Source organism: Ovis canadensis, chromosome 3 (genome assembly GCF_042477335.2).
Source record: "Ovis canadensis isolate MfBH-ARS-UI-01 breed Bighorn chromosome 3, ARS-UI_OviCan_v2, whole genome shotgun sequence".
Lineage (NCBI taxonomy): Eukaryota > Metazoa > Chordata > Mammalia > Artiodactyla > Bovidae > Ovis > Ovis canadensis.
The window spans coordinates 142,954,536-142,973,879 of NC_091247.1; the positions used below are offsets into that span (position 1 = coordinate 142,954,536).

Here is a 19,344-nt window from a genome sequence, read left to right on the forward strand (position 1 = left end):
TAGGTTATCATTCATCCTTCACGATTTTAAATTAAGTTCCTGTTGACTTCACATTCTAGGGTTTTGTTATTTTCCAGGTTAAAACAAGAGCGAAAACAGACTGGGATAAGAGGAAGGGATTGGTGAATGTATATACCAGGGATTGATGAGGACAAGGAGTAGACAGAGTTATCTACCAGTCTAGTTCTTCTTGGAAGGAGACAAGAAATAAGGCCCAAAAAAATCTAATGAAAAAAATCGACAATTTTGGCTCAAGCTTTAGGGAAGAGCCATGTGTTTCCTTATACATATGGTCCAAACTTACAATGGTTCCACTTAATGCTTTTTTTTTTTTACTTTATGATGGTGCAAAAGTGATATGCCTTGAGTAGAAACTGTGATTTGAATTTGATCTTTTCCCAGGCCATGTGGTATGACTTTCTCCTGTGATGCCCAGTAGTGGCAGTGAGTTGCAGCTCCTAGTCAGCTATACCATCACAACGGTAAACAACTGACACACTTACAACCATTCTGTTTCCCACTTTCAGTATAGTATTCAACAGATTACATAAGTCAACACAATTATAAAATAGGCTTTTTGTCAGATTATTTTGCTCAACTGTAGTCTAATGTAAACATTCTGAACACGTTTAAGGCAGGCTAGGTTAAGCTATGATGTTCAGTAAATGCACTTTCGACTTTAGATATTTTCAACTTACAATGGGTTTATTGGGATGTAACCCCATTGTAAGCCAAGGAAAATCTGTACTGCTGTAAATGAGGAGAAAGGGCATTTCAAGAACCTTCTGTGCTTAGCATTATTAGTGCCCTTCTTGTATCACAGCTGTGACTGTTCCAAGGTAACGCTGCATGTCTAGACCAGGTGCAAAAATGAGTGTGATGAAAGTGGGAGTAGGCAGGAACAGAGAAACACAGGTGCAAAATCCCTCACTTTCCTTGTAATACTAAAATTCATACTTGAGGTACACTTCCTCAAACCACACTTCTGAATATTAGGCCTCAACTGTTTATCTTTCAAGTTCCAACTTCCTAACTGGCCCAGTGTCCAGTTGTTTCCTTCAGTCTCTTAAATTCATCACTCTCCCTCTTCCCTATGAAAAAAGATCTCTTGATTCAGAGCTCCCACCCCCACCCCCCAGCAACCTAGCCTTAGCAGTGAGTAGCAACACTGGTGCACTGAGGGCTCTCGGAGGCCTGCACCTATCCCTGGTTAAGAAATGAAAATGAGAGCTGAAGGAGTAAGGTCCAAAGCAAGAGATGTTCACTCCTTCTCTGGCTTCCTGACTGCCCAAGGAGCCCCAGTCTCCACTGCGCCCACTACGCCGCCTCAGTCCTTAAATAACAGGCAGAACCCTGGGGCTTCTCACCTGTTCCCACTGTCTCAGCCCTATTCCCTAGCTTCCGCCACCACCGCCCGCAGATTCCAGCCCCCACATCGGACCCCGCCCGGACTTCGCCTCCAATACCGACTGCTTCTGCTGCAGCCGCTGCCATGGTGATGAATCTCGCGAGATCTGCCGCTCGCCGGTGCGCAGCTCTCGCGCGATCGGGGAGGTGGGAAGTATCCCGGTCTGGGGGTGGGGGTGCGCCGCACAGCTCCTGTCGCCGTCGCTGCTTCCGGTGCTAGGTGGAGGGCAGGAAGGAGGGAGCCGGGAGCGAGGCCAGGGGAGCAGCCGCGCTGAAATCGGCTGAGGGAGCCGGAGAGAGTGGAGCGAGAGCCGAGCGGAGCCTGTGGGGGCGGAGGCGGCGGCCGCAGCGGCGGAGCTGGGAGCAGGAACAGGTGAGGGGCTTGGAGGAGGGAAGGCGGGTCCGGGTAGAGGAGAGGCTCAGGGTGGGGGCTGCGAGGATAGAGTCTCCTCGCCCCGCTCTCCGCTCGCTCGCCCGCCCGGCACTGCCTGGCATGGAGCGGTGTGGTCCTTCCCTCCCGAGAGCTCGGGGAGGGGGCGCCGGGCCGGCCACACGCCTGCCCCCGCATTTGAAGGACGCTGAGCTGGTGTGGGGGTGGGGGGCGGTTTTGTCCTCCGCCTCGCACAAGGGGGCGACCTGGGCTGCAGTGAGGAGCCCCTCGCCTGCAGGAGGTGGGCTTTTGAAGGGTCGGGGTTGAGGGGGAGGAAAGCAGTCCTGGGTGAGGTGACATGGGGGCGGCGATGACTGTTTTGTGTTCTTTTCCTATTAAAGGGCTAGGGAATAGCGCTTTTTCCTACCCGCTTTCCGCCTTCACCTTGGTAATAGACCAGAGAGAAGCCTTGCTATGATGACACCCCTCCCCCTATCGTGGGGCAGGGGTCCGTAGGGGGGTTAGGGATTAACCTGGAACACAGGCTAGTGGGACACCCCAGGGGCACTAGCCCCTGGTGGAGGTTGAGCTTTCGGGTCCTGGGAACCGCATGTTGAGAAGAGGGCAGCAGGTGGGGAGCCAGAAGAGAGGAGGCAGCAGAAGGGGGAGGGGGATCTGGTCTTGCTTAGAGAAGAGAGGTGGTGCCTTCCTCCCCCAGGCGTAGCGGGGGAGGTCTCACAGGAGGAGGGAGCTTCTGGTCGCCAGCTCTGAGTTTCGGTCTTCCAATCCGCTTTCTTTCTTTAGGAAGTACCAGGATTCCCGGAACCGAAAATGGAGCCGTTGCTTACACCAGTGTTTGAGGGAAGAAGGTGGGGGTGAGGGGTAGGATGGAATTCCCTGTTAAAACCGGGCCACTTGATTAGCCAAGTTGTAAGTCCTCTTTGGGGAGAGTTCCCTTCTTTCTGGCTTGTATTACCGCTGGTCTCCCTCTGGCTAGGCCTGGAGGACTGTGGTATGTGGTCAGGAGTGAGAAGAAATAGTGAGGTCATCGGGGGAGGAAGAAGTGTAACTTAAAACGCGTCTCCGTCTCTGTTGGATTGGGTCACTCCTGGTCTATGGCATGAAAGTTTTATTTGGTAGGAGATCTGCTGCAGGAGTCTGATTGCTTAGGTCAGTGCAGCTAGGGTCTGCATACTTCTTCCCCATCCCTATTCAGGTGGTGACAGTATTTGCTACCATTTTGTCTTGAGCTTGTTGTTGGGGTGTCTCCACTTGCTATGACTGGAATGGGTCAGTGAATTGGTCATTGTGCATTAGACTTGGGTTTGAATACCATGTCTATAAAAGCTCGTTCTAAGAAAAAAACTGATCCACCTTTTCACAGAATGGATCTTTGACCTTGGATTCAGCTTGGAAGGGTCCTCTTGTATCACATATTAACATTCCTCCTGCCTCCCAGCATAGAGTTATTGTCTTGGGTAGTAAAAAAAAAAAAAATTTTTTTTTCTTTTGTAGTCAAATTTTTTATGCGTATGTCTTGCTTTTCCAAAGAGATGAAACTTTGAGTGCAGGAATTGGATTTCATCTTGTGTCCCTCACACTGCCTGGGCACACAGTAAGCTCTCATGAATACTGAATGTGAATAAATAGAACTTAGGTTTTCTTTTCTTTTTTTAAAAAAAAAATTATTTATTTATTTGGCTGCACTGGGTCTCAGTTGTGGCACTTGGGATCTTTAGTTGCGGAATGCAGGATGGGCATGGTAACTCTTAGTTGTGGGATCTAGTTCCCTGACTAGGGATCAAACCCGGAAAGTCCTGAACTCCGGATTTCTGACCACAGTTTAAGGAAAGAGAAAGAGATGGCTTGGCTGTCATAGAGAGTTCCTTAAGGTAGCTGAGTGAGGGTCTAAAGGTCTTTACCCTTTGTAATTAAGGTCTTGGTCTCTCCACGTTTCCTAAGAGGCACAAAAGAGTCGTGGATAATGAGTTAAGACCCCCAAAAGAAAAGTGTTAGAACACAGAGTCATTATTTAGCAGAAATCCTAGATCTCCTGCTTCCCTGTTTTGGGCAAAGGAGTCTCTCCTTTAGACCTAGGTCCTGCAGAGTTGTCTGCAGATTGAGTTCCTGATAATTATGGAGAAGGGAGCCAGTGTATGTATCTGGTACCTGGCATAGAATTGGTGGCAATGAATGGTAGCTGCTATTACTAAACTGAATGCAAGTGTAAGGGAGGACAGATAGCAGGCTAGAAAGAGTGGAAGTGAAGTCTTCCGTGCACGGAGTCATAAAGTGTGTTTGTCTCTGCTGCCTTCTTCCACTGGAGTCATAATAGAGGAAATGGACTCAGAGGACAGTGGGCGGGATTTATTGGTTAGAAGGAAGTTCTCTAAAACCAGGTTTGTTAAGAAGGAGTCAGTGACTGAGGGAAATTGTGGAATCTACTCCCCCATATACCTTTAGAAATGGATTTCAAGAGGCCTGAGACTCAAAACATGTCACTGTATTTCACTCTCCTCACTGTTTTGTGTGTGTGTGTGGCTACTGTGGAACTTGCCTGACTTGGGATCGAACCTGTGTCCCATGCAGTGGAGGTGCAAAGTCTTAACCACTGGATCACCAGGGAAGTCCTTCACATTTTTAAAATTTCAGGGGTGCAACATAGTTTTCTTCACCATTTTTGTTAAATGGGATGATAATTAAGAGTGTGGACCTTGGAATCAGACACAACTGGGTTCAAGTCATGCCTCTGCTAATTACTAGTTGTATGATTTTGGTGAAATTATTTGTCTCTCGTAGCTTCCTTTTCCTCATCTGTGAAGAGTATGATAATGATAGTGTCTGCTCATAGTGTTGGCATGGGAACTAAATGAGATAACATATACAAAGTGCTTAGGGTTATACAAAGCACACATAGTAAGCCTCAAGTAAATGTTAGCTGCTATTAATAATCACCATCATAACAGTAATAATAACATGAGCTCTCAGGGCTGCCTTAAAAAAGAGGAGGTTTACAAAAGACGAACTTGCTGCCTGAAGCGCCTGTGTAGAGGGGTGATTGTTACCATGACTTTCCGTGCTGGTCGTAGGCTTATGAGCAATGAAATCTTTTTTCAGCATCAGCCTCACAGAGGCAGCTCCTGTTGCCTGAGTGGGAGGTGAAGCTGGAGCAAGGCAGGGGCCCTGAACCATCAACTGGGATATAGAGTGAGGATGTGGGGGCTCAGGAATAGTGTTCATGATACAAAAGTCAGCGTGACTCTGAGGTGATGGTTGACTCTGCCATGAAAGAGCACCCTGATTGGCCTGTGTCAGATGTTTAGATTCCTGGGTCCCATTGTTTTAGATCTTGGTATTTCAGCATCCTCCATTTCCTGGGCCACTCTTTTCACTTAGTCATATCTCCTTTAAATGTCTGCCTCTGTTTCAGAGTGTACTGTATTACGGTCCAGACTTGTAATGGCTATAAATCTGCCTACTATGCCTTTTCCAACATCTGTTGCAAATATAGGTGGAGTGCTAATAAAGCTTTTGGATAATGAAGGGACATGGGGAGCATTTGGAAAGAGTTCTACAGATGTTTGAAGGCTTTGTGTTATAGTCTGGGAAAGAACTGACTGAGGTAGGGATTCTACAGAGGTGTTAGAGATTTGTCATGGACTTCTGCAAAGGACCTGCTGCATCAGATGGACCAGAAAAAGAAATGGCTCAAGATATTAGGGATCCACGGTTATCACCATATTCCTGAAGAAAGTTGAAATGACTGGGCGTGGCAGATTTTAGTTCCTCGACAACCAGGGATTGAGCCCAGGCCCTTGGCATTGAAATTGTGGTGTCCTAACCACTGGACTTCCAGGGAATTCCCATAACCTGCCCTTTATGAGCTTAAACACAAGCATATCAAGCATGAATGTTTAAATTTCAACATGATTTAGGATGCAGAAGAACATTAGCTTTCTGTTGAAGTGGTCTAATTCTTCATCCTCCGCTTTTTGAGAAAAAGGTGTCTAACCCTACCTTATATAAAATCTTATTTGAAGTCTCATACATAAAATGGATAAAAGTAGTGCTGCTGTGGTAGTGGTGGAGAGTGGCGGACCATAATCAGAATCTCTCAGATAGTTTTCCCTTTCCCCTAGGCAGGCTCTGAATCCCATCCAAGGAACCTTAAGGCTCTGAGAACATGGAAGCCATTTTTCCAGTTTGTCAGTTACAGGAAAAGGATTGGAGGTCACTTATAGAATACTGTCTTCCTCAACCTCACAAGCGTTTGCCACCATCAGTAGAACTGAGTTCAGCAACAAGTATATCAGTCACTAGCTACAGATCGGTCATGGAGCTGGATGCTGGGAGCGTGAAACATGAATAAGGCACAGTCCCAACTGTCAAGGGACTGAGAGTCTAGTGTTGTTTTCCCACCGTGGTGTCCTGAGAAAATGGTAATAGTGAAACAGGCATAGTTGCTTGCAACCCGAGATCACTGGCCCATGAGCTTTAGCCACTCTTAAGCCCTAGCTATCCAGTATTGATGGGATCAGCATCTTCAACTGACCTGTATTACATTAAAGGCACATTATTTGGGAAGTTCCAGCGCTGGAAAGCAAAACACACCAAGGTAGATAAAACATTCTGTGGTAAGTCCTAGAGTAGCAGTGTGTTTGAGGTGCCGAGGGATCACAGAAGGCTCTTATCCCCCAAGGTAGGGCATTCCCTGTCTTCTGTATCCTTAGGCTGCTCTGTCACAGATGGCCGTGTCCAAATCATGGTCTCCTGTTTCATCTGTTCACTGGCAGCTCCATCTTGACCTGCACAGTGGGACCAGACTGGGGCAAAGGTTTACTAGGGCTTTAGGCTGATTACTCATGGGATTTCAGTGGTTTTGTAATTAGGAAGGTACAGTGTACTGGATATCCAAGGCTAGAGATGTGGGCATTGGAGCAGCCATCAATTATCAGGATATGGTACAGTTGTAAGCTGGTCAAATTCTAAGAACAGGGGACACTGAAAGCTTTGATTAGGGGGCAGTGTCATGGAATGTTCCAGGAAAATAGATGAGTCTAGTTTTTATTTGGTCACTGTCTTATCTAGCTAGGTCATGTATTCTGAAACAGACTTGAAGTTCTGTTCTGACTCACTTGCTGAGGTTTGTCTTTGGGAAAAGCCATACCCTTCTCTGGTGTTTGGGTCTATCAGGGCAATTTAGAATCCTTTGCTTGACTTTGTGGCTTCCTTCAGATTATCCTGAACTGGAGTCTTCCTCTCAGACTAGAAGGGAAACTGATGTTTAACGATTCTGACTCAAACCTAAGTGCTGTTAGTTAAGTGGAGACTAATTTTAGTCATGTTCTAATTTATAACAAGGCCATTCATTGATTGCCTAGTAGCTAAGTTCAGTAGGTATCTTTCAGGCCTTATCTTAATTTGACTTTTCCATAGCCTTTGACCCTCCTTTTTTTTTTCTTTCCTCATTGGTGTCTCTGATGCCTTAGTCTCTTGATTTCCTTTTTACCCTTTTGGTTGCTTCCTACTCTCTTTCCTGGCCTTTTTTTGCTTTAAATGTTGATGTGCCCCAGGTTTTTATCTTTGGCTTTTTTCCTGTCTCAGCATACACACTCTCTCTAGATATATAGATTAGGATGTATCAGTTGCAAAAGATAGAAAGCATACCTGTGAAGGACTTCCCTGGTGATCCACTGGTTGAGAATCCGCCTTCCAATACAAAGAACTTGGGTTTTATCCCTGGTCCCGGGACGATCCCACATGCCTATGGTGCAACTAGTGAGCCCACCCTCTAGAGCCTGAGCATCGTAACTAGAGAAATCTCATGTGCAACAAAGACTCAGTGTAGCCAAAATAAAAAAAAGAAAAGAAAAAAGAGAACACACTGTGGCTCAAATAATCCGAGGATTTATTAAACATCTAGCAGGAAATCTAGGTGAAGTAAGCCAGACACAAAAGGACAAGTATTGTTTGCTTCCACATTAAGGTGGTACCCAGAACAGTCAGATTCAGAAACAGTATAGTGGTGGTTTCCAGGGGGGAGGGGAGGGACGTTATTGGTTAACAAGTAGAGTTTTAGTTTGAGAAGATGAAACAGTTGTGGAGATGCCTCCTGGTGATGGTTGCACAACAGTGTAACTACTTAATGCCACTGAACTGTGCACTTAAAAATGGTTAAAATGGTAAAATTTATGTATATTTTACCACAGGGCTTCCCAGGTGACCCAGTGGGTAAAGGGTATACCTGTAGCCCAGGGGACTCAGGTTCAATTCCTGGGTCGGGAGGATACCCTGAAGCCGTGCATGGCAACCCACTCCAGGATTCTTGCCTGGAGAGTCTCATGGACAGAGGAGCTTGGTGGGCTGTGGTCCATGGGGTTGCAAAGAGTCAGACACAACTGCAGCAGCTGAGCACACGTGCACATAGTCTACCACATGGAGAAGTAATTCAGGGGTAGAACATTTCTTCTTACAATTTTTTTTGATCTACCAACTAAGCACTGGTAGGATCCAAGTTTTTCTGCTCTCATATCCTAGTGTTCTTGTGTCTGTCCCTTCATATACTCAAGGTTACTCCAGCATCTCGCCCTTCTACATTAACATCCAAAGGCTAGAGAAGAGAACACTGATATATGTTCTTTTTTAAGATTGAGGAAATCTTTCCCAGATATTCCCGGTAGACTTTTCTTACATCTTATTGCCCAGAATTAGTGCTTGACCATTTGTGACTCAAATCATGGTGAGAAATGAAATGCCCAGAGCCTTTACTGATCAGCTTTCATACCCTAGGGCTGGGGAGGGGTAGCTCATAAACACTGCCTGCCAATGTCTGAACAAATTAGGGGTTCTGTTAGAAGAAAGAAGGGAAGATGGCTGTTGGGGCAGGAAGCCAGTAACTGCTGCCACCCTGAATCTTCCTGGTTCCTCTTGGGACTTCAGTTACTGTCTATGCAGATGATTCCAAATACCCTGACCAGACTTTTCTCCCGATCTTCAGACCTTAGCACTTCAAAATTAATCTAAAAACAAACATCTTTGCTGCCAGATCTGTTTCTGTAGTGTTTCCAGTCTAAAGAAGTGCCACTGACTCACACAGGCCAGAAACCTGGGAGTCGTCTTTGACTCTCCTCTCCCTACTATAATCAGCCATCAAAGCCTGTTCTACTATTTTGGTGTTTCAAATCTGTCCTGTCCTCTCTATTGCCATCTCTGTTTCAGAACTTTTGATTTCTTTTTTTTTTTTCTCTTTTTAAATTTTATTTATTTAAAATTTTAAATTTATTTGTTCATTGACGGGTAATTGTTGTACACAATTTTTTTTTAAAATTTTCTGTCAAACATCAACATGAATCAGCCATAGGTATACATAGGTCCTCTCCGTCTTGAACCTCCCTATCATCTCCCTCCCCATCCCACCCCTCTAAGAATTTTGGATTTCTTATCTATTACTGGACCTCCCGAGTGGTCTCTTTCCCTCCGTCTTTCCCCCTTATTCCCTAACTTAGTCGCTAAACTGCTGTCAGAACGGTCTTTCTAAAGCACATATCTGATCATGTTACTCAGTGTTACCCTGAGGGCCCTTCATGATCCGGCTCCCGCTTCCCTCTCCAGCCTCATCCCTTCTCTTTACTCACGATGCTGCATTCACATATATGGCCTCCTGGTTGCACCTGACTTTGGCTCATCACTGTTCTAACTCATCTTTACGCCTGTGCATACACTCCTCCCTCTTCCACCTTCCCTGTTCTTTAGTGTCTGACTGATTCGTATTCTTCCTTTAAGAGTCAGCTCAGGTGTGACTAGAGAGTCATGTCTTGGAATTGGCCTTCATCCTCCAGTCTTGATTAACTGCTCTAGCTTTCTGTCCCCATAATACTGTGTGCTTATCCCACTCTTAGCCTCACACTGTAATCCTCTGTTTCCTAGTCTTTCTCTCCCATTGACTGAGTTTCATGAAGGCAGAAACTCTTCCTCTGTATCCCTAGTTCATTATACTTAATAAACGTTTAATGAATGAATGGAAACTGACATCAGAAGCTGTTTCTTGGCTTTGGGAAATCTTTTGAGTTTAATAGAAGCCATTGAGATACTAATCTACAAGTTCTTGTGTGCTGATTACAGTGCTCTTAAGACAAAAATTTGGAGAGTTTACATAGGTCACAAGCCAGCTGCATTAAGGAAACCAAATACAGGCAGACCCTGCTTTGGTTTTCCTAAATTTTTTGGTCTATTCCATGGGCTGTGCTAAAAATAGCATCTTTATTAGTGAAGTCTCAATTTGAAAATTGTCTGGGAATATAGCTGCTTTTTGTGCACTCTGCCTGGCAGCAGAGGGTTTGGGAGACTCTGGTTGTCTTTTCCCTGAGCCCATGCAGCCTGAAAAGGTGCTGGATCAGGAGTCCCCTCAGGGGTGTCTCAGGACACATGCCTGTGACAAAGAATGGGGTGTGTGCCTGGCAGACTGGGCTGTGACTCTCAGAATCACCTGGAGTGTGAGGCAGATAGGCCTCAAGTCAAGTGACTGAACAGTCAGTAACAGCAGCAGCCTGCCTCTCCTGTCGGCGGGGGGGGGGGGGTGGGGTGGGGGGGGGTGGGGGGGTTGGGGGGGTGTGGGGGGGGGAGGGCGCTGCGGGGGAGGAATCTGGGGCCGTAAGTGATCCTCAGTGAGGGCATCCTCAGGTGAGGCTTTACATCAGTCAGTGTGCCCGATTGAACCGCACAGTCCAACACAGATTATACTAAAACGCATTTTTAGAGTTCCTGTTGCTGCTTTTACCACTGATAACAAAGTTTGTAACTGTACAATAGAATGTTGAGACATCCTTTTTGTTTATAGAGATATTGCTGTTTTCCATTTTTCATCTTGAGCCACTCACCTTCAGTCTTAACTGCTTTCTGTTTCTCCCAGTCCATGGAACCCTGGTATTTTGCCCTATTGACACAGAAGTGCCATCTGTGGCAAAAGGGAATGACTATAGGCTATACTGTACATAGACAATCCGAGGTTGGTTGGTTTGCCGTTCTGCTGTGTGGTGAAAGTGAGAGCTGACTATATAGCCGTAGGTGTATGTTCATGGCACAGAACTGAAAGTTGCCACCATCCTGGTGGTCGGGGCAGCATGCCATCTGGAAACAGACAGGAACAAGGAAAGCCAAGACAAGAAAGCCAGCACTTACTTTGGACTGTTCGTCTGAGTCAAGCTCCTGATTATATTGAAAAAGAGTTGTAACGTTCATTAATTTCAAGGCCCTGGGGTGCCATGGGGTACACATGGTAACTACTTGAATATTTCATTAGTTATCTGCCAACCCCATTGAGTTTTAAATGCCAAGAGAAAATTTTACCACTTTCAGTCTTCTCGTCCTTTCATGGCTTTCCCAAACCAGTCTTAAGGTCAGTGTGTGTGGAAAATGGCCAGGGATTGACAGGAAAGCTGAGCAGCCATCTGTGCACCACATGGAGACACCAAGATACCGAGTACTACTAGGACAGAAGAAATGATACAAGCCTTAGATGAGGCTTAAATCAGCCAATGTGCTTGCTTGAACTCCTACAGTGGGGGTTGGCACTGGGAGCAAGGAAAGACCCAAAATAAATAAAAGGCATAGTCCTTGCACATGGTGAGCACATGGTTAAATTGGGGAGACAGTAAAAGCACAGATTTAGAAGGAAAAACTCCACAACGTAGTGCCACTTGAATGGTTCAGGTAATTCAGGGGCCTTTATGTAGCTTGCCAGGAAATAGAAATCAGTGTAAAAAAAAAAAAGAAATCAGTGTAACACTGGGATCCGCTTTTGAACCAAGACTTCAGTGTGATAGCTTAGCAAAGAAGCAAACCAGAGGACAGTGTGTGCATGTTCTGGGGCAAGGGCTCGCTTTCAGCCGCTGCTCTACTCACAGTTGGTAATCATTTAATCAGCAATACTTCTAGCCATGAAGGATGGCAAGATAAACGGGTGGTATAAATTCAGTTCAGAATCTGGGCCAAAGCCTATTACCTAAGCTTTAAAGCAAAGTGTCATCTGGAGCTAAAGGAAAGGACACGTGAGCGGCAAACAAGATAAAAACTAGGAGGACTTGGGGAAGGTGTAAATTTCTGGAAGTGAAGGCATCAGAACCAGAAGTCTGACTACCATGGATTTCCAGAGTTGGTAGGATCTGATCTTACTAGCTGGGTAGGTTTCCCCTCCTGCCTCAGGAATCCTCAGGAATCTGTCTGCCTGGGTGGTTGAGGCAGGAGGGGCCGGGTGGATGGCTAGTGGGCGACCTGGCTGAAGTTGCACCCTAAAGTTGAGCCAGGCCCTCCCCCTGGGGTGTGAGCCCTCTGGGTCAGGGGCTGGGCTCGTCTGTGGAACCTACCCAGAGCACCACGCCTGGCTTATTAGTGAATGTCTGCGGAGGCCTTTGAAGAGGAAACACTCCATAAGCACTGATTGTTTGTTTTTTGGACAAACTAGTACTTTGGTCTCCAGGGGCCGTTGATCTGGCTCCTTTTTACCAGTCTGGAATTCACTGCAAACTGAGGAGAGTAGGAAACAAATAAACAAACCTAAAATAGTTTTTGAAAGAAACAACTAAACTCCCACCAAACCCCTGTGCTTTAGCTTGAAAATAGGATTCCTTCCTATCCACCTTTCACATTCTTGGGTTTGGGTGCACTCTGTCTTGACCTGTTCCTTTGCCTGCTGGGTTTGTGGTGTGCATATGTGTGCCTCTGGTTCCCAGACTGTGAAGAACGCCAGCAGCTGGCATATGGTGATTGCTGAATAAGCTGCCGCTGACGCATCGGCTCCTGCAGGCACAGAGAGCTGGCTGGCATGGGTGATTCTGAACCCCTGCTTCATTGTTGTTTCAAGGACTCATTTCTGTGGCTGTCCTGAGCCATCCAGATGGGAGAGAAGAAGGGAAGAAATGAATGACTCTATGATTCTGTCAGTCTGGGGCAGTGGGCAAAGTGGGCAGACAGGCATCTTGTGCTTCTGTAATGTGCTAACTGCTCCCTTCGTTTCCGCCAATGATGCATCAGGCAGAAGCGGTCTAACCTGAGTGAGCTGCTAGTGAGGTCAGCAGAGACTTTGTGAGTTAATTCAGTTATCCAACTACTGTGTGCCAGGCACTAGTCAAGGCACCAGGAACACAGCAGGGAACAGAACAGATAAGGAACCGACATTATAGTAGGAGGAGAAAACCGGTATGGAAGGAAACAGATACAGAACGTGTCGGATGGTGATAAATGCTGTGAGGAAAAAGTGGAATAATGGGCTAGAGAGGTGTGTGTGTGTGTGATATGGGTGGTTGTGAAAGGCCTCTTTGATAAAGGGACAGTCGAACAGACACCTGAAGGAAGCAAGGGAGAGCTCACGAAGGCTGTCTGGGAGATGAGCCTTCCAGGCAGAGTGAAGAGCAGGGACAAAAGCTTTGAGACCGGAGAGTGTTGGGGAGCTGAAGTGGAGTACGCCCAGGGGAGAGTAGTAGGCCTGATGAGAGAAGCGGGGATGCAGACTGTACCGGACTTTGTAGGCCGTGGATGGCTTTGGGTTTTACAGAAAGGGAGCTGTGAAGCCCAGAGAGGGTTTTGAACAGAGGAGCAGCCTGACCTGGTTTTGGTTTTACAATCAGTGTGGCTGCTCTGTGGAGAGTAGGTTGAAGAGGGTGAGAACAGAAGCAGAGAAGGAGCTGACTGCCTCATTGCAGGTGACCATGTGGAGCAGCTGTCCTGGGAGGGACCACGGGAGGGACCTAGCTGGCTGAGGAATGAGGGGGAGCCTCTCCACACCCCCCCTCCCAGCTCTCAGCTCACTGTTGTATGCGCAGAGTACGGCTTTAGCAGCTGGTAGTTCACAGAGTGGAAAGGATCAGCTTTTCTTAGGAGTGCTGCTTTCTTACTTCTTCCTGCTTAATTTTGGTGTGTAGAAGGAAAGTGGAGAAACACAGGAAGGGAAGAAGCAGAATCTCTTGATTAGGGCTGAGAGCATAAACCTTGGGAACCTGACAAGCCTGAACCTTGTCAGGAGTCACAAAGAGCCACTCCTTATTCCATTCCCTCCTCTCCCACCTTTTCCAGAAGTCTCAGGGCAAGGTTGGGGGAAGGAGAGGCATTAATGATCTCCCTATGTCTTGGGATATAGTATAGAATGGCAGGACTGAAGGGACTTTAGAAATCGTCTAGTTCAACTTCCTCCATTTACAGGTGCAGATAAGAACAGGTGAAATAACCCATCCAGCGTCACCTGGGTGGATTACTGGCAGAAGCAGGGGACCTGAGTGTTCCTGCTTTGTCTCTGCTCCCAGAGGCTCAGGATCTAAGGGGACCTTGATCTTCATGGTATGCTCAGGCTCTCGGTTTGTCGTAAAAGAACTCCAGCCATGACTGGCCAGTCCCATTAGCGTGAAGTCCTGACAAGCAGATGGCGGTAGTGAGTTTGCATTTCTTTGCCTAGGATCAAGTCCTCCATACCAGGGTCCAGGCCCGAACCAGACTGCCCCTGCCCCCACTGCACCCTGCTGTCCTCAGAAAGCGACTGCTGTGATCATGGGTAACATCTTTGGAAACCTTCTCAAGAGCCTGATTGGGAAGAAGGAGATGCGCATCCTGATGGTGGGCCTGGATGCCGCAGGAAAGACCACCATCCTGTACAAGCTGAAACTGGGCGAGATCGTCACCACCATCCCCACCATTGGTAAGGGCAAAGCTCAATGGAGGCTCTCATGCCCACCACTGAGCCACATAGGGGGCCTATTCCTGGATCCCCAACCTGGCCACCAGGCAAGTCCTTACGGTCTGTGGGGTTCAGGGAAGAGTGGTTATTTAGCTTCCTAGCAGGTGCTGGGCCTGCCATTTGCACACCTACCCTGGCGCTCTCTGATGCAGGAACTTCCGTGGCCTGGCACCCAACAGTGGCCCTCAAGCACTGAGCTGGTTTGTTCTCTGTTGTTTGAAAAGCAGGTGAAGAGCTTTGATGTTCCTGCCAGAGGCCTGGAATTGCTTCAGTTTAGATCCTTGGTGGCCCTGATCCCAGTTAAGACCTGCCTCTGGGAGGGAGAGCATTTGGCTCGTGGAAGCAGCTCTAGATCACCATCATCAGCTGGTTCTGCTTTCGGGGCTCCAGGACTGTCACCCACTTCTTGTTCTCCATTCTGCCTCGCAGGCCCCACTTCTCGGCTGAGGCGGACTCGCTGGCCCAGGGACAGGAGTGGGGCTGAGTCATTTCTTTTGCAGGAAAGAGAGTCAGACTGAGAACGAGTAGGAAAGGTTGTCTCACCCAGGCAGTTGGGAACCTCCTGGCTGGCCCTCTTCGTCCTCCTCTGCTGCTTCTCTTAGGTTTTCTTTTTGGCCTTGATGCTGCTAAGTCAGGGAACACCAGGTCTGAGGAAGCCTTACTTTCTTTTCTTTGCTAGGCCTGGGGGAAACAGAAATAACCCAATGGGGCATCGTTTGCGGCCTGGTATTTCTGGCCAAGTGACCACTGTCTGTTTTCTCCCCAAAGGGTTCAATGTGGAGACAGTGGAGTACAAGAACATCAGCTTCACAGTTTGGGATGTGGGTGGCCAGGACAAGATTCGGCCTCTCTGGAGACACTACTTCCAGAACACCCAAGGTAGGCCATGTGAATTGCCCATGGACTGGCACGGGTTGGTTGGGTGTGAGCAGAGGGTGGCCATTGTTCTTGGTTATCAGGCGCCAGCTCTTGCCCTGCTGCAGCTCCTAGGGATGGGAGACAGAAGAGGGAGCAGATATTTGAAGGGTATAAGGAGGGTGTTTCTCTTTGCGGTGGGGGAGGGGAGTTGATCTGTGGTCTCTGTGCAGCCCATGCTCTGCCTCCCCAGGGTTGATATTTGTGGTCGACAGCAATGATCGAGAGCGAGTAAATGAGGCCCGGGAGGAGCTGATGAGGATGCTGGCGGAGGATGAGCTCCGGGATGCTGTGCTCCTTGTCTTTGCAAACAAACAGGTGTGACATCTCCCTGCCTCTGCGTTTGAGAGAGGGCAGCCTGGCCGTGGAAGTCATGGGACCTTGGAGCCCATTGTGTGGTAAACCCTATGACTGGGCTCCCAATTTGGAGAGTAGGAGATATGATTAGCTGGCTTCTTTATGCCCCTCTTCTTGTCCCCTTCCCCCACCCCGGCTTTACTTGGCAGTGTTTCTGTCCAGAGGGACTGGTGTGGTAGATCTTTACCTCCAGCCCCTCTGTTATCTCACCTGTTGTCTGCTTTAGTGGAACAGCCCTCTCTCTTAGGGTCAGATGGACCTGATTGTCGGCCCATCTGAATCACTTCTCCACTTCCCTAGCAACCCCATGCTTGGTTTCCAGCTCCTCAGTGGAATGACCTTTAGTGCCTTGGCTCTGGAGTTCTAGGATGATTAAATCCAAAGTGGTTCTTTAGGATCTTGCTCTGGGTTCCTCCACTGAAGAAGGAGGAGAGGGTGCTGGTGTACCTGCCTTTGCTAGGTGGGTGCTCTAGAAGCTTCTGCAGGATCCTGAGGCTCCTTTTTGTGTCTCCCTTGTGCTCCAGGACTTGCCTAATGCCATGAATGCCGCTGAGATCACAGACAAGCTGGGCCTGCACTCCCTGCGCCACCGCAACTGGTACATTCAGGCCACCTGTGCCACCAGCGGGGACGGGCTGTACGAAGGCCTGGACTGGCTGGCCAACCAGCTCAAAAACAAGAAGTGAGAGCCAGACAGCCCCATCCGACCACCCCATGCACCCCTACTGTCTCCTTGACCCAGCCCTGCCCTGTTCCTTCCTGTTGCCAGTGCGGCCAGAGCCCTGGGTATCATGTCCGCATGCCCAGCAACAGCCTTGCTTCCCCTGCCCTCCCCTCCCCCATCCATAACCAGTCCCCAGTTGCTGTCCTGATGATGAGTCATTCCAATTTACCGGATTTAAAACAAAAAACAAGGTTGTTATGGTTTCATGGGGTGGGTCCCCCCTCAAGCTCTGGGGCTTGGGAGGTGGGATGGGGTGTTCCCTCCGGTTTGCTTCGTTTGGCTCTAGTTGCTGTGCTCTTGGCATCTGAGTCCCTTCCCTCTCCCCACAGGCCCCTCTCCCCTTCCCCGTCTTCCTTTCCTTTGCTGCTCTCCCCCTATTCTACATGGAAATTGCACGGGCCTCTCTGTGTGTGCGTGCATGTGTGCGCGTGTATATACCTGTATAGAGAGATATATATGGGGGCCAAGGAGCGGGTAGAGGAGGTGGGTGCAGCTCAGGGCTTGGAGCAGGACACTGCCCACTCTCGTCTATCAACTGCTCCTCCCATGCTGGTGAGATAAAGGGAAGGAGGTGGAGGGGAGGCTTCCCCCGTCCTGGGCTGGTGCCTCTCCACTGCAGGTAGGTTTTCCTGGATGACAGGGCAGATGACAGCTTCTCTGCCACCATCTTCCTCTGTCCCTCTCTCCACCCCACTCAGGTCAGGGGGCTGGCATTTGTCGCTAGATGACTGTTCCCAAGGAGATGCCATTCTGCCCTGCCTTTTTGTGGAAGGAGAGAGGAACCCACTCACTCTTTATCAGCTCAGAGTGTTCAGCTGATCCTCCCCCTCATCCTTAGATCTGTTCCTCCGAGCTGGAGCGGGGAGGTAGGGATAGCAAGACCATGGGTTGTATTTGGGACCCAGGGCACTGGGGAGAGGGGCTCAGGTTTTCCGTCTTCATCCTCTTTTGTTATTAGGAGAAGGTGAAACACAGATCAGTTTCCCTATTCCTGCCTTCCTGCCCCTTCTGTCTTCTGATCTTGGGCCTGGGTGGTTCACCTGTCCTTTGTCAGAAGTTTCCTCACCCTGGTAGTGCTGGCCTCACCAGAGCCGGCTGGCTGGTTTGCTGAGGAGCAGGGGAGTGGGGCTGCCACACAAGCCTCAGCAGCAAGCCAGCTCTTCTTCGTTTTTATCTAGTCCAGCGTGTGCTGAAAGATGAGAAATTTCTGTGTCCAGACCCTGAGACCATCCTGCCGTCACTCCCTACTCCATCCCAACAGCCTTTCCCTGCCCTCTCCAGCCACTTCCCATAAATGGATCTGGGCATTGGAATGGAGGAGATTGGGCTCCGAAGTGATTGTTGGTGCTGATGGGATGCAGCGGTCTTCCGAGTCCTCCCTCCATTATTATGTAGTTCAGAAGCTGCTGCTACTGTGTCTCTGTCTACAGGAGGCACTTGTCCCTGAGATCCTGGCCTGGGTTCCTGACTTCCGCGGTTTCTGTGAAGCCGTGGCTTTTCTGCGGGCTCCTGTGTGTGCTGGCTGCGCCCTGAGCTCCAAGACGGCCACCCATAACCTTTTTGCTAATGTCAGGGCCCAGGGCCTCCATAGCATGGCTGAGGGACCTCTTCTCAGAGGGGCTGTCCCAAGCCCCACCCCATGGGGCCAGGCTTCCTGCCACTTTTGTCTACAACAGGCGGATCAGTACCCCCTACCCCACCTCAGATTGAACTGTGAAAGAGAGGTTCCAGGGGTGTCTCAGTGCCAGCTCCTTAGTGACGTGTTAATTATCCAAGATGCAGTGGGTGTATGCAGGTCTCTTGTGCTCTAGGCCTTTGTGTGTATGCGTGTGTACGTGTGGTTGGTGGCAGGGTCGGGGGAGGGGTTGCTGGAGCTTCTGATTCATTTTAACATGTATTCACTCCCCTGACCCCACAGATGCTTCCCTCATACTTTTACTTTGCCTTTGTCTCTGTTTTGTCAGATTTTTTTTTTTGTTTGTTTCTGCTCCTGTTGCCTCTGCCTCCCGGAACTCTTTCCTTTGCCTTCTCACCTGCTTCACTGCTGTTGCCTGTTTGTCTCCCTTTTCCTTGGGAAAATTTCCTTAGAATTGCTCACTCTGTATCATTGTGGTTGGTGAGGACTTTGCCTCCTCTCCTGCCTCACTCCCTCTCTGACCCTGCCTAGTTAGATGTCAGTCCCAAATGGGTTTTTCTCATTTTAGACCTACTCCCCACCTTGGTTTGGGGGCCTTCAGGGACAGGTGGGGCTGAGGGTGTTGGGAAACAGTCTTGGAGGTTGCCTGAGTGCTGCTCAAGGATCTGTCCAGCAGGGGGCAGTAAATGATCTTGTTAGTATCCCAGGCTGCTAGGCCCTTGGCAGGGGCGGTCCTTTCTACATTCCCATTCACCCAAAAGCGCTTTTGGAATTGGGTGTTTCATTCCACTTCTACCCACTCCCTCCCCTACTTTCCTCTGGTAGGTTTAATTTTTTGCTTTCCTTTGTTCCAGCCTTTCTTCTCCCTGGGAATTTCCCCTGTTCCCCCCTAAAAGTTTGTTTGTGGTGTTATAGTGGTAACTGCAGTTCTGAACTGGTTTTTCTCTTCTTTTTTTCTCCTCTGGAATGTAGACTGTACATGTTTAATAACTCACCTTCTCTCTCCTTGCTCAAAATGTGGGATGCGCGATGACTGTGACCCTGGTTGGAAATTAAACTTGTTTTATGCAGCTTTGGAGCAGACCTTCATCCTTGATGTGCAGCAGCCGTGGTGCAGGGTTTATTGGTGAGGGTAGTTCTGCTTCTGGTCCCACTCCAGACTGCTCTTTGTTTCAGCAGAGGGGTAAAGGGTACTCTGGACTGGGGAGAGTGAA

At 48.6% G+C, this 19,344-nt stretch overlaps 1 protein-coding gene across 1 annotated transcript; it reads left to right on the plus strand.

The window, feature by feature from the left end:
* The first annotated feature begins 1,516 nt into the window (after positions 1-1,516).
* On the plus strand, positions 1,517-19,200 carry ARF3 (ARF GTPase 3). Its single transcript, XM_069580862.1, has 5 exons — positions 1,517-1,780; positions 14,220-14,459; positions 15,267-15,377; positions 15,607-15,731; positions 16,295-19,200. The coding sequence occupies exons 2-5, from the start codon at positions 14,312-14,314 to the stop codon at positions 16,454-16,456; spliced, it is 546 nt and encodes a 181-aa protein (XP_069436963.1). The 5' UTR covers positions 1,517-1,780; positions 14,220-14,311; the 3' UTR covers positions 16,457-19,200.
* Positions 19,201-19,344: the final 144 nt, after the last annotated feature.

Bases quoted from the DNA above. Each gene is read 5' to 3' on its own strand.
- ARF3 (XM_069580862.1), top strand. From the start codon at position 14,312: ATGGGTAACATCTTTGGAAACCTTCTCAAGAGCCTGATTGGGAAGAAG. The intron at 15,378-15,606 runs GTAGGCCATGTG...CTGCCTCCCCAG, and splicing joins CTACTTCCAGAACACCCAAG to GGTTGATATTTGTGGTCGAC. The intron at 15,732-16,294 runs GTGTGACATCTC...CTTGTGCTCCAG, and splicing joins TTGTCTTTGCAAACAAACAG to GACTTGCCTAATGCCATGAA.